Raw genomic sequence first — 15381 nt, forward strand, 5'->3', positions numbered from 1 at the left:
ATTCGAAACAATATTCTCGAGTTCAACATAACCTTTAGAAGTTGATGTAGGCCTAGGCTTTATTTTCGCGGAACACGATTTCCATCTACTGACTACGAACTGTATACCGGTACCGGTGACCAAATTAAAATGGAAGATTAAAAAAAGGGATTTTGCCATTATGTTGGGCGCTTTTGTATATAATGTGCTTTATTTTTTAGATTAGAGAATTAAGAACTACTTGTCGATTGTTGTTTGGCTTGGCGTTACCGGTATTAGGCCTAGATTTTTCGAAGTTTGGCTGATAAAAGTTGCTGAACTAAAAGAAGTTTTCATAGGAAACTTACGAAGTTTCTCCGGTAAAACTGAATGTAAAGTTTTGAGATTTTTAAGTCGCGTACCAGTAAATGTTTGAAGCCAGCCCCGCGATCTAACTTGTCTGCCTCTCACCTGGAGGGCACGGGTTTGATTCCCGGCCACATCACGCATTTTAACCTGCATATGAGGGCTGATTCCAGGTTCACTCATTCTACGATTACCTTTAATTGAGGAACTATCGAATGGTGAGATGGGGACCTCAGTCTAGAGAGCCAGGAATAACGGCCAACAGAATTCGTCACACTGACCACGTGTAACCTCGTAATCTGCAGGCTTTCGGGATGAGCAGCGGTCGCTTGGTAGGCGAAAGGTCCATTGGGACTGTGGTTTGGTTTGGTTTAGGAGTGTTTATAATAATACGTATTTCATTTTTGTGAAATTTAGCCAAATTGTTGATGGTTCATTCGTTCCCGGATTTTCAGTTTTCCCATGTTGTACGATTTTTTTTTCGCGGTCCCTCCAAAAACGGAGAATCGGGGTTCCACTGTACTTTTATTTGCTCTACTGCAAATTCTTTCATATTTACTGTATCTTGTTTTTCACACCTTTTAGTACTGTACTCTCCCCTCATCTTCAGATATAGTAGATACAGGCCTAGGAGTGGGAAGGAAGTGGCCGTGGCCTTAATAAGGTACAGCCCCAGCATTTGCCTGGTGCGAAAATGGGAAACCACGGAAAACCATCTTCAGGGTTGCTGACAGTGGGGATTGAACCCATCTCCTGGATGCAAACCCACAGCTGCACGCCCCTAACCACATGGCCAACTCTCCCAGTGAAATGTTAAACCTCGTCTTAATGTAAGAGATATTTTGACACAGAATGGTATTTAGAGGCATTCCTCCTTGTATCCAATGTAGATCTATTTTAAACAACCTTTAAAGGACATTTTTTTTAAATGTATTAAATTCGATAGAATTTTGAATATTGAGGAACAGGATTTTTACTTCTGGGGATGTACATTCAGCTAACCGGCTCCACGGTGTAGGGGTCAACGCGTCTGCCTATTTAAATATGTTTTCCAATGTTCATAAATCCAAGTTGCTGTCTTATTTATCATTCTTCAGCTACTTTTTCTCATGTTATCTCTTTAATCAGAATCGCCAGCAGTTAAACCTCTGACTGTAAAAATTCTCTCAGATCAAATTCCGCATTAGGTTATAAGCAAGAATTAAGCCTGAGGTTGTAATATTGAACAAAGTAATGCATGAAAGGTCACTATGAAGTGTTTCCTTATTTAGTAAGCATTTTAAAATGATGGTACTAGCCATAAGTTCTTTGCCTTGATTAGTTTCATTTCTTTCAATTTTAAACAACCTTTAAAGGACATTTTTTTTTAAATGTATTAAATTCGTTAGAATTTTGAATATTGAGGAACAGGATTTTTACTTCTGGGGAAGTACATTCAGCTAACCGGCTCCACGGTGTAGGGGCCAACGCGTCTGCCTATCACCCGGTGGCCCCGGGTGCGATTCCCGGCCGGGTCAGGGATTTTTAATTGTAAATGATTAATATCCCTGGCCTGGGGACTGGGTGTTTGTGTTGTCCTTAACTTTCCTTTCTTCACATTCAACACTTTACACTTTTGCAATTATAATTACACGCATATTCATAACATATGGTGCAAGTAGTTGCAAAATTTATTTAGAGGTCGACGCCGGGAACAAATAGCATTTAAAAAAAAAAAAAAGCACATTCAGCCTACACTAAAAATGGTTACCAAGTTAATACCCAAGGGCAAAGGTGGGTGGGTATTGAGCTAATCACTCTGTCCCACAGTGCTGAGGTTATAGATGGTGGAAGCCTTTATGTACCCTGTTAAACGAAGTTCACAGTGGAATTCAAGCAGCAGATATTAGTGTCCTTCGCAATTTAAAAATCTCATGCTTAGATTGTTCCGTATTGACTATATATTTTTTGTTAAATCCACAGCCTGTTTCCAGTCATTCAGGAATGGAATGAATGAAGCCCCCATCTAGCGGCGAAGATAGGAATTGTGCTGGCAGCCAGAGCCTGCCGCACTGACTATATATTACAAGAAAATATACAATTAACTTACAGTAAAATACCAGTATAACAAAATTTTGTGGAGCTCTGAAATTAATTTGTTATACTGAAATAAGTCAATTCTTAAGAACTCGCCTAGTATTATATCCATTAGTTGTTGTTGTTGTTGTTGTTGTTGTTTTTAGGGGAAGAACTACAAGGTCATCTGCCCTGTTATATCCGTTGCAGGATCTATATAACTTCAAAATACCATTATGAGTTACAGTATTGACAGATGTTTTCAGAAAATCTATTTTTACATTGTACCAGCAAGTCTACACATGTTACAGAACCTCATTTTTTGAAAAAGTATGTGATTTTCTTCTGAACAGATCCAGACACAAAAGCTCGTTCCAAATAATCACCAACCACTGCACATGAATTTAAAACAGATTCTGGCACATCACTTCATGACACAAGAAAATCTTGAAGGCCATATTCGTTGCCTGCTGAAAAGTCAAGCTCTGTTGATCACAATCATTTTGGAGGTTGTCTTCCTCTTCCTCCTCATCACATGGATCTCTATCATTCACAATGTCCTCCACAATTTCTTCATTGGTGATTTCTTTGTGGACTATTACATCACTATCTACATTGATGTAGTCGGTAAAACTTACCGTACATGGCACATCCAACGTTGTACACAAACGCTTCCAATTCCCCTCGGTTTTCATATCGTCCAACACTTCACTTTGTGCGACGTCTTCTGTAAAAACCACTCCAGTTTTTCTAAATCACTTTGTGATGATGTCTGCATTCAGGGATTTCCATGCAGCATTAAACATCTGCATTGCTTCCAATATGTTGATGTTAATGTCTTTATTCGTGGCAACATTGCACAGCTTTCGACGGACCACACAAGTTCAGTAATGCCGCTTTATTGCATGAATTATACCCTGATCCAGCGGCTTCAGAATTGAAGTTCTATTTGGAGGCAAAAGTAATACTTTTACATGCTCCAAATGGCAAGGCACACAATTATGAGAAGAGCAATTGTCCAATAATAGAAAAATTCTCCTCTTTTCAGCCTTCATCCAACGTTCCAAGTCCAACAATCACTCTTTGAATAGCACAGATGTCATCCATGCTTTAGAGTTGCGCCTATATTCACAGGGCAGATGTTGCACCCCCTTAAAGCACCTTGGCTTTCCAAACTTCCCAATTATGAGAGGTTTCAGTTTGTCCGTCCCTGTGGAATTAGTGCACAAAAGAGCCATGATACGTTCTTTTGAACGTTTGCCCCCAAAACACATATTTCCCTTGAAATCAAGGGTTTTGTTCGGCATAAGTTTATAAAATAACGCAGTTTCATCTGCATCATAAATGTCTGCCAGCGAATATTTCTTCAAGGCATCCATTAAGAGTCTCCAGCCGCCATGAAAACGCAACTTCCTTCGGTGTATCGTTAGCTTCACCATTTATGATTTTGTGGGATATGCCATATCTCTCCTGGAACCTATGAAGCCAACCAGCACTGCCCATAAATTCAGGTGACCCAAGCTAGCGTGCGAAAGATTGCGCACGCTCACATAACAGTGGGCCATTTATTGGAATGTTTTTACTCCGCATTTCCACAAAGCAGCTTGGTCCACCTCCTTGTAGTCGGCTGTCCTGATCTTCTTACGTTGTGGACCTAGGGCATCAGCATCAGTGTTTTCCTCTGTCTTACTTTTTTCTTTTAAAAAGCTAGAAAGTGTTGACGGGCCAATACCATACTTCTTCGCTAGTTCTCCTTTTTTTCGCCTTTCTCTACTTCCGTAAGTATTTTACCTTTTTCACTCAATGAAAACTGCGTTCGCTTCTGCTTAAATCCACTTGCGATGATATGAACTTATTTAACTAAATGCACACAAACTTTGCAAGTTTAAAGATATAACCTTAACAGAAACATATGCTTTGCGTATTAAATATGAAGAAGAAACATGCAATGCATGATGCAACAAAACCATCGCGTTCATTGGTGGATTACAAACATCGCGATCCTACTCAGCCAATAGTGTGACGTCTTACATTGGTTGATGGGTGAAGCTTATTGGTTACACAAAGCGTAGCGTTCCTTGGTGGATTGCAAACTTGGCGCTCCTATTCAGCTAATAGAGTGACGTCTTACTTGGATGACGGGCGAAGCATATTGGTTACACTAAAGCGATTGCCTTCTCGATCGCGTACGGTGCATATATGGTAAATGGTGATCATATCGTCTGAATAACGAAATAATGTAACAAGAAAAATGCTGGTCATAAAACAGGATGAATTTTAGCTTTAATTTGAGAAAATATGGTCAAATTGGTAAAGAAAAGAGCTCAGTTTTAATTAGTTAAACTGAAACTACGAAATTAGTTAAAATGAAATATTTTAACACACAACAAATAGGCAGAAAAGGTACCCAAAAAAATTTCGTTATTCTGAAAATTTCATTATACTGGTGTTTGTTACAGCGGAATTCTACTGTAGAAAGGTTACACCTTACTCAATACAGTGAAATTAGTTTCATCAAAACTATGAATCAGAGTACCAGAAAAACCAGGATCAGCTCAATGGTAGAAGAACAGCCAATGCAAGGTTGTGGGTTCAGATCCCACTGGTATCTGGTTGGCTATTTTTGTTCTGTACTTACATCTCTTTGTATGTAACACAGCCTAAAGTTGAAAGTTGACTTTGATTACAATGTGGTTGTGAAAAGCCAATGTTCAATAAAAGGATTGAAGTGTCCAAAAGTTAAGCATAATCACTAAACGAGGCCATACCTTCTGATAGGAATGTCAGACGGATTGCTGAATAAACGGAAGCTGTATCATACAGCATATGTCACACAATTGTCCAAAAAAAGTGTCAGAAAGGTTCTGATAGCTAAGGTACACCTTTGACAACAACTAACAAAACTTGGCAATGTCTTCCACAACAAAATATGCTGGTAATAGGGTGTAAGGTTACCCCTATCGGCCACACATGCTTCGCAGGGGCGTGGCATGCTCTCTGCAGATGGTCCAAGAGCTCTTGTGGCAGTCGATCCCATTCTTCCTAAAAGGGAATGCGAAGGTCTTGGAGGGTCGTTGGTGGAGGCTGACGGGATGCAATTCGCCTCCCCAATGCATCCCAGGCATGTTCTATAGGATTCAGATCTGTAGACCTCGCTGGCCAGTCCATGCGATGAATGTCTTCCCCAGCCAGAAATTCATCCACCAGAGCAGCGCGGTCGGGTCGAGCATTATCATCCATTAAGAGGAGGTTTGGACCAACCACACCTCTGAAGAGTCGAACATGTGGTCTCCGTACCTCATCCCTGTATCTCCGAGCATTAACAGTGTTCGTCGGACCACCCATGAAGATGTGTAGGTCCGTATGGCCGTTCAACATGATGCCGCTCCACACCATGACGCCGCCACCACCATACTGGTACCATTCCACGATGTTCCTGTGGTTGTATCGGCTACCCGGTTCTCTCCAGATTGTGCGACGGGAGTCGTTCTGCAAACTGAAGCGGGATTCATCTGTGAAGAGCACATGCCTCCATTCATTCATGGTCCAGTTTCGATGTTGATGGCTCCACAGTAAACGGGCCCGTCTCTGTGCTGGAGTGAGCGGGACGCACACCGCTGGACGTCGGGCAAACAGCCTTGCTGTTCTGAGCCTCCGGTTCACAGTTTTGCCGGGAAATGGCAGCCCGAGACGGCTGCAAGCTCCGCCGACAATTGTCTTTCAGGTGCATTCCAATTTTTTCGGGCGGTTAAGGCCAGATATCGTTCCTGCTGTGCGGTGGTTACCCTTGATCGACCTCGTACTGGTGTACGACTAACATCTCCTGTGTCTCAAAATCGTCTCCAAAGCTGGAAAATGACACTTTGTGGCACATTCAAGGATACGGCGACTTCGATCTGCGTCTGGCCTGCTTTCAGGCGGCTGAGTATTCTACCCTACAAAATGGGGTCCAGATGGCGTTGTCGTGCCACATCCACCAATAGGCTACACTCCGCACACTATAACAAGGTAAACATGGCTTAGGGAATATGGGGCGCTGGCACTGGCTGTGTGTACCTTGCGGTTATACCGCTAGTCAAAGCAGGGAACACTCCTTGCCTATACAGAGCAAACACGCAAAGTTGGTAGATGCATACGTCGTGCGATTTGCGGTCTATTTTCTGTTGCCCTGCTTACTCGTAACTTATGCTTAACTTTTGGACAGTAGTGTAGAAAGAATGATTAGGTTACCAAACTTCTGCTGAATGAGGGCTCAGTACCATCAGGCGAATTCCATCGGAGATCCATCGGTGCATTTGAGAAAAATGTGTTTATTTTCTGATTAAAGTTTTATTTTACAAACACTTTGCTAGAAGAGCCTATGTGCTCACCAGTGTTTGAAAAAAATACATCTTACTTGTTTGGCACACCCAGAAGACTGGAGTTCACAATGCCATGATGATAGGCTTTGTGATGAGTATTTTCGAAGGCAAAAATCTGGCAAGGAAAAGATGTGTACAAAGAAAATTACGTGGAACTTATTAGAAGCATTATAATTTTAGGTAAAAAAAAAAAATGAATTTAATTGTTTTAATTAATGAGTAACAAGCAAGAGTATAAACATAATATATTAAAAAACAATAACTAGGAAGAATGATGAGAACACATGATGAAAGATGAAAGCGGCAACAGGCTTGTCTGGGCAGGGGCAACAAAGGAAGTATATGATAAACAAATCATGAAAACATTAAAGAACATAGACACCTGTACCTCTCACACATCTTTATAGATGCACCCACCTCTGATTAAATACCAGTTTCTCCAGAAACTTTACCTATTGTCCTACATCAAGAATGACGATTTCTCAAGAGTGTGCAAGGCAAGCTTGCCTCTCTGATGAAGCTAAGATGCAGAAACAAGCCCTTCGGAAGCTGCGAAGCCCGGTCTTTTAAGATCCCGAGTTCACCTTATGTCACGTGTTTTTATATTTGTAAGTATATGTCTCTTCTGTTGCTCCTTCTGCCCGCACTAACCTGTCTTTGTTTTTGTTCTTTGAATATATGCTTAATGCATATATTCATTGCCATTCAGGGTACTTAAATGCATAAGAACTGTATTGTTATAAGAATCTCTTTCAGACCATATTCTCAGTATTCTTTTGGCATCTCTTGGAACTATCGGTATAGGTCTATAGTTAAAGAAACAAGCAACATGTCACAATATTTTTTTCCACGAACCTGCTACGCAGGCGTAGCAGGGGGAGAGGTGATACTCCCACGTGGCGCGTCCCAGGTGGCGGATAGGGGGGTCCTAACCGGCTTGCCGGCGGACTTGAGGGAAATAAAATACCTCTCGCGGACCAAACACACACCCCCTGTGGGTGGGGGAGGCAGACGAATAATACACCCACGGTATCCCCTGCCTGTCGTGCGAGGCGACTAAAAGGGGCGACCAAGGGATGAATGAATTAGAACCATGCAACTACTTTTGATTCGTACCATCATGCGGGGAACACCATGGGTTGCATGTACTTGCGAGTAGTATCATTAATATGGTACGAAATATGTTTGTGATTCGTTGCAGTAAAAAGCCTGGCCTGGTGGATTCCAGTACCCGTGCGTTGTACCCATGTGGGCAACACCGCGGGTCTGGGCGTAGCCTGTGAGTTGTACCACTATATGAGCGACACCGTGGGTCTGCGTTGCCTGTGATTAGTACTCACTATGTGCGGAACACCACGGGGCCCTTGGGACCGGCACCCGTGTCTAGTACCCTAGGTGCGGAAACTCATCGGTTTGCGCTGGCTGTAAGTGACGCCATTGTGTGCGAAACACCATAGGTCTGCGTTACCTGTACGAAGTACAATACTTGTGAGTAGTACCATCTTTTGTGGAACACCGTGAGTCTTCGCTACTTCTGATTAATACCCCAACATGACACATACCATGGTTCTATTTTACTCGCGACATGTACCATTCTGTGGGGCCTTAGACGTGGATTTTGCCCTCCCTTTAGACACCAAGCATCATTGTGCTTTATAAGTGGTACCTTGGTCGGTAATACTGTTATTTTCGTTCTCTATTGAATCCGATCCACTGGTTTTTGTTTTTGTTTGTTTTGTGTTTTGTTGGGTTCCTGTCCATCCATTCATTCTTCATGACATTTTTTATTTTTATTTTGGTCAGTGGATGCCTTTGTAATTTTTGTTCTTTCATTTCATACCATTAGGGGCCGATGACCTTCGCTGTTAGGCCCCTTAAAACAACAAGCATCATCATCATCATCACAATATTTTTTTTAAAATTATATTATAATTTGTTGTACAACGTCCAGTAAGGGTAATGGACAGGCATTGTATGATTGCTCTTCACTTTACCCATCTGACTAAATGTTACTTATACTCTTTCTGTTTTGATTGATTTCTCCTTTAGTATTTTTAAATACTGTTAATTGTTTGCCTTTGTTGAAATATAATAATATCTATTGTTTATAGGTGAAATTTACCTATTAACAATGGATTGCCTAGCAAATGTGTAATGGCTTCCATAGCAACGTATTTTTCGTAGCAAATTTTGAAGTTATTTTATTTTGTGCTAGAAATACAATTATACTTTTCACAGATCACTCATCTACCACTAAGCTTGGGCCAACTGAAAGCTCTACGTTGGCTGGATTTGAAAAACAACCCATTAGTGCCTAAATTGGCTGAAGTCGTTGGACCCTGCTTGGATGCCCAGCAGTGCCAGCAAAGTGCTCGTAAAGTAGTCGTGTTTTTGCAGCAGATGCAATTGCAGGTTGAAGAAGAGAGATTGAGACGTCAACAGCAGAAGAAGAAGCAACAAGGTCAGGAAATTTCTGATGCACAAATAACTTTACAAAATAAAGCTACAATACACATTTATATGTATACCTAGGAAACATTGATGATCAAATATGTATACAAATTTGTAGTATATAAAAACTTTTACCCACTCTGGTGTTGGACGTTACATCCTACTAGATCTTTGAGTCTACAGACTAGGGTCTTCTTTCTCTCGGTCGAGCAGCTGATGAGTAACAAGCAGTACCTGTTCTCAAATCTCTTTTTATATCATTTTCCTTCTACATTCAATGTTAATAATGAACATCAGTGACATCAAGGGCTTAGTCATCAATCACAAAGAACAGAAGCATGTCATTAATTGTGTCTGGAGTCCAGCGGCCACAGCAGATTAACCGTCTAGAGATCAAAGAAGAAAAAGATTGTTAATAATGGACTATTGATTTGTCCATTAACTGCTGCTACCACCACCTATACGGAACATTATACCTATCTTTGCGGGTTGACAGCATTAGCTAATCCTCCATGATGGGAAGATGAATTGTCGAGATATTCATGCTGACAATGACTATTGTAAGTGCAGCGATTTCCAAGTTTATCCTGATTTACTTTTAACAATTGGCGGAAAAGTACTGTAATTCAAGTTTGTAATCACCTGCTCCAATTTTAGATTGAACATTTTTTATTATGGGTACTCTCATTTTGTTTACTAAATTAGATTAACTGTTTTGCATTTTCATTTGATTTCTCCTACTACACAGTTCAAAAAAATTAGGGAAATATGTTTTTGAACGTATGCCATGCTCAAAAAACAATACCTCACACCCAGGTATATTACCAACTAAACCTTTATTCTTTACCGTTGAAGTACAAAAAAAACATTGATGAATTTGCGTTCATTTCAGAACACAAACAGAAATGTCCAAATAGGGGCGAAAACAAAGTGATAATAGTCTCCAGGGTAGATTTTTATCACAGTTGGAGAGCTTCAGTATGGTGTATGTGCTCCACAAGCATTTATCACAGCTTGGCACCTATGTGGCATGCTCCGTATAAGTCAACGGAGGTCACGTTGCGGTATCAGGTCCCATTCTTCAATGAGAGCCTGTTCGAGGTCTTGGAGAGTCTGTGGTATAACAGGATGCCCACGAACACTTCTGTCAAGCCTATCACTCACATGCTCGATAGGATTAAGGTCAGGACTCACTGCTGGCCATTCCATCTCTTGAATGTCCAGTTCTCGCAAGACAGCTCTGGTGATGCGCACTACATGAGCCCTGGCACTGTCGTGCACAAGTACGAATTCAGGGTCAACACCGTATGCAGCAACCAACACATGCTGTAGCAGTATCTGTTCGATGTACTCCGCAGCAGTAAGATTACCACGGACGACGATAAGATCCGTACGGCCATCAATACTGATGCCACCACACACCATTGCAGAACCTTGTCTGAATCAGTTGCCTTCCTGGACAACATTTGGCATGTACTACTTACCACGGCGTCTCCATACACGTTGACATCCATCATGCTGTGTCAGGGGAAATCTGGACTCGCCTGTGAACAACACAGGTCTCCATTGGTGAAGTTGACGTGGGTATGGGCAAAGAGAAGGTGAGCTGCGTGATGTTGCTGTGTTAAATGGGGCACTCGAACAGGACGACTGGGTTGTAAGGGCACTTCTCTTAACCTGTTCCTTACTGTTTGGTCAGATATCGTGACTCCAGTGACCCTCCTGAGGTCTTGTTGCATTTCTCTGGCAGTTGCTGAACGACGCCACAACGCACAGACGGTCAGATATGTCATCATGTGGGGTTGTCATGCATCCATGAGCTTGTTCAATCCTCCTTGTGAACTGGCCTGTCTCATTGTAGAGATTCCACAATCGTTGAATAATTGACGATGAGACAGTGAGATCCACAGCAACACGACGAAAAGTGCATCCTCCCTGGATCAAAGTGACGGCTCTTGTGACTTGAACTTTGTTAAGATGCCTCATAGGATGTGCTGGTTTACGTACAACGTGCTCAAATAACCGCAGTAGTCTGTGTACCTCACAACGACATACGGACTCACTTATTCACTGTTTTGTGGGGTCACCTGACAGTTTAATGCATGGCTACGCCTACAGATGGAGTATAACTTCGATTTGACATACCCTGAGTAGCTAAGGTCTCAAGGTATGCTGTACGACCATTGGAACCCCATCTACCAAATTAACGTTCACATATCAGACATTACAAAACATGTTCCCCTAATTTTTTTGAACTGTGTATTTACTTTACCAGGAGAAAGTATAGTATTTTTAATATGACCCACCTGTTCCTAGTAAATATTCCATATCTGACATCTCCTTAGGTCTCATCCTTCCAAGCAAGGAAATTGTGTATACATTTCCATACCATTATCATTGTATTTGTCCTCATATACCAAGATAGTGGACTATATTTTTATCTATTATGACAACCACCACTGACATTAGACTACACATTTTCAGTTGACTGCCTGGACAATCTGGTCATCAAAAGTGTTTTTCGTAGTGTCCTTATGATTCATCTGAATTATAATGTGTAAGGATCTCAAATTTCAACTCTGTCAGGCCCTTAACTCCTTGGAACCAAGAACTTGTTCCACTATTAGCCTGTAATAACTTTTCAGTGATGCCATATTCCCTTAGCATGATCAGCTTCGTTTCCTTCCGCACTGTGCTGTACACTTTTTGTAGCATCTAAACTGTTTTCAGTATTTAATTCTCCAATTACTGTACATCCCGCAAACTGGCAATCTAGTCTCTTCAACTCCTTTGAGATGTAAAACATCACAAGTTTTCAGCTACAGTATCTTGTTTTAATCAATGATCGTACTCCTTTTCAGCAGTTAAGGCCAGGCTGCTACCCTCCCGATCCCAGTCCTAAGCCTGTCTGACACCACTGTCACCGAAAGCCTGTCAATAGTGGAAAGGAACATACAGGTGCCATATCTAGTCGTACATAGAATAGATGGGAGAAACAAGAAAAGGAACACAAAATAGGATGAACATAATGGCAGGTCAGGGTGGGTAGAGGGAACAATAGAAAGGAGATAATGTTTGTCTATCTTACTACATTGTTCTCCCTACGATTCTTCTTACTGTGGTACACATCCTTGCGGAGTGCGATCTGCGCCATAGTCTAAAACTCCTAAGTACCATCTCCCTCATCCTACGAGATAACAAGCAGTCAGCAGACCTTATCATCCGTTTTATGAGAGATAGTGGCCTGTTTTATTGTGTATAAACATAGTATTACGTATTAGATTTTATTTTATTGTTTACTACATTTTATTCATTTGGCTCTGTTTTAGTTTGTATATTTTAATGTGTTTTTTTAAATATTAATTTGAATAATATATATTACTGCATTTCAAGGCAATGCCTTATTCTACTGTAATCTATATTTTCTATGTATTTTATCAGAAATGAAGGCACTGCAGATAGATTCACTGATTATTTTAAATTCGTAATTATTTTTCATCATCCTTTGTGTTAAATTCTAGTCAGTGGATACATTTTAAAATTTTAAATATGTCATTTCGTTCCACCTCGTACCATTAGGGGCCAGTGACCTAGCTGTTAGGCCCCTTTAAACAATGATCATCATCCTATGATTCTTAAAGGATGATAATCTGAATATTAATCACTTGATACTCTGGTTTATAATGAATTTTATCAAGCTAGGGTAGAAAGATCAGTGAGGAAGGGTGACATATCTAGACAAATGTACATCTAGTGAGTTCTCCCTCTAATATAATCTCGTCTTTTCCCCTGTGGGTGCGGGTGCTAGAATAACATCCATGGTATCCTCGCATGTCATAAGAAGCGGCTGAACGGGTCCCAGGGGCTCTTAACTTGGGAGCATTGGCTGGCGACCATTGGTCCCTTAGCTGGGTCCTAGCATTGTTTCCAATTATTTGTGCCAGGCTCCTCACTTTCATCTATCGTATCCGATGTCCTTTGGTAAACTCTTGTTCTTTTCCAACCCCCACAGAATTAGGTTTCTAAGGCCTAGGGAGACTTTAGTTTACACACCCTTTGTGGCCCTTGTCTTCCTTTGGCCGGTATCTTCATTTTTTGAAGTGTCTGACCCCTTCCTTTTTTACCTGCTATTAGTATTAATAGAGGATGGTTGCCCAGTTGTACTTCCTCTTAAAAGAATAATCACCACCTTTACCACCTCTAGCATCATCTCAGGGGAAGTTTCTTGTTGATCAAAAATTCTATCAAGAACTGGCACATTCGACAATTGTGTTCTGACATGCTGTTAAACTTTCTTATTTTTATATATGATTATTTGATCTAATGGCCTTGAACTTGCACTGTTGGAAGTTGTGTGCACCTTGAAAAACTGAGATACACCAGTAATATTCAGAGCTTTAACTGCAGAAGTATTATTAGGTTGTGTGTACTTGAATATGAAAAGATTTCTCTACACTTTGCACAGTTTAGTCACTCCCAGAGTTGAAATAATAACATTAAGTTATTTATTAGACCACCTAATCAATACAAAATCGTCTTGGATGATTTACATAAATTTGTTAGCTAATAGTGGGACATGTTTCGCCTTCTCTGAAGGCATCATCAGCCATAGTCTTAACCTTAAATTAAAAATAAGCGTCTAAATAACATGTAGTAATGAAATGAATTTTAAAAATCTTGAAGAGATTTGAAGTAAAATAACATTAAAAATAACAATGATGGTTTGAAAATATAATGTGATGAGATACAATAGTGGAAGTATTAACAAAATTAACATTAGAAGGCTGCTAAAATAAGTACAATGGATAAAACAACAGATTGTTATACAACAAGTAGTAAGATTACATAAAAGTAAAGTTGATAGTCATGGCGGTTATAATTAGACGATGGCGAAAAATCTTATATAATCAAAGTAAAGAGGAGAGAATAAAAGTCAAAGTTAGTCGAGAGATCCAAAGTTCATCATGATCTTGAAGATAAAAGACGAAAGTCAGATGCATATGGTGAAGTTGTAGAATACGTTGAGGATATGAAGTTGGTGAATAGAAGTTGAAGAACAGTTTCAAATAGGATCACTATGGACCATCTCAAAATTTGAAGTGATGTTCAAATGTTGTAAATTGTGAGTTTGTAGATATTCTAGTTGAAAAAGCATATAAAAGTGGAATCTGTAAATGGAAGCAAGAAACGTAGAGATAATTGTGTGAAAAGATATTTGAAAAATATTGAAGTAGAATAGCATGCACTTACCATTTGACGGTGACAAAGATAGCTTGTAATATTATGAGTTATAAGAATTTGCAACCGTAAACTTCTTGCTACGTGTGTTATAACTGAAGTTTTGTGCTGGAGGGGGATCTGTTTGCGTTGACGTAACTATTGGAGGGGGGCTGCTATTGGTGGGAGGGAAGGAAGAGAGTGTATTACTGCGCGTGTTGTAACGGTGTAAGGCTATTGGAGGGAGCGATGTTCCGGTGGGTGTGGCTATGGGTTTATTGGTTGTATTTGAATTAGAGGTACTAGCGGCGGGGGGAAGGGAGGGGGGTATATTAGCTGTAGGGGAGGTGGGAACTCTAATTGATGTGAGGTTGAAGATTTTTAAGAATTTGTTGGTGAGGGAAGTTGATTCTCGTAATAAAATAAGAATCTGTTCATACAAGGGGCTTTTTTTTATCAATAGTGTCATTTAGATTTTTATCTTTATTAAAATGTTGGTCGAGGAAAATAAATAAGTTTTCATATTCTGTCATGAGTTTGCTTTTATCGACTCTTTTTAGGATATGGAGGTCTTGTTCTATTGTGGTGAATTTATGCCCGGTGTCCCTCATATGGTTGGCCATTGCGGAGAATTTGTTGTGTCTTTGGGCATTGTAATGCTCGGCATATCTGGTAGAGAAGCTGCGGCCAGTTTGGCCAACATAAGAAAAATTACATGTAGAGCATTTCAATCTGTATATTCCTGATCCAGAGTAACTATTGTCTGTGATGTTGATAGAGTTGTGATTGAAGAATAAATTACGATTAGTGTTTTTTGTTGTGTAGGCTATTTTTATTTCGTGCTTCATTAATGAATTGGTTATCGGGTAAATGCTATGGTTAGTGAACGTGAATTTAGCGTATTTTGGTTTGACTGGTTTTAATGGGGTTAAATTGGTAGCTAGTTTCAGTTTGGTTTTATTGATGATTTTAT

At 40.3% G+C, this 15381-nt stretch overlaps 1 protein-coding gene across 3 annotated transcripts in view; it reads left to right on the top strand.

The window, feature by feature from the left end:
* The window catches only part of LOC136871616 (leucine-rich repeat-containing protein 59), a 101649-nt gene that overhangs the window by 41169 nt on the left and 45099 nt on the right, over positions 1 to 15381 (top strand). For all 3 annotated transcript variants that reach the window (XM_067145079.2, XM_067145080.2, XM_067145081.2), the window contains exon 5: positions 8979 to 9201. In XM_067145079.2, the coding sequence (XP_067001180.2) occupies positions 8979 to 9201 (223 nt within the window). The remainder of the gene's footprint in view (positions 1 to 8978; positions 9202 to 15381) is intronic.

Source organism: Anabrus simplex, chromosome 4, assembly GCF_040414725.1.
Source record: "Anabrus simplex isolate iqAnaSimp1 chromosome 4, ASM4041472v1, whole genome shotgun sequence".
Classification (NCBI taxonomy): domain Eukaryota; kingdom Metazoa; phylum Arthropoda; class Insecta; order Orthoptera; family Tettigoniidae; genus Anabrus; species Anabrus simplex.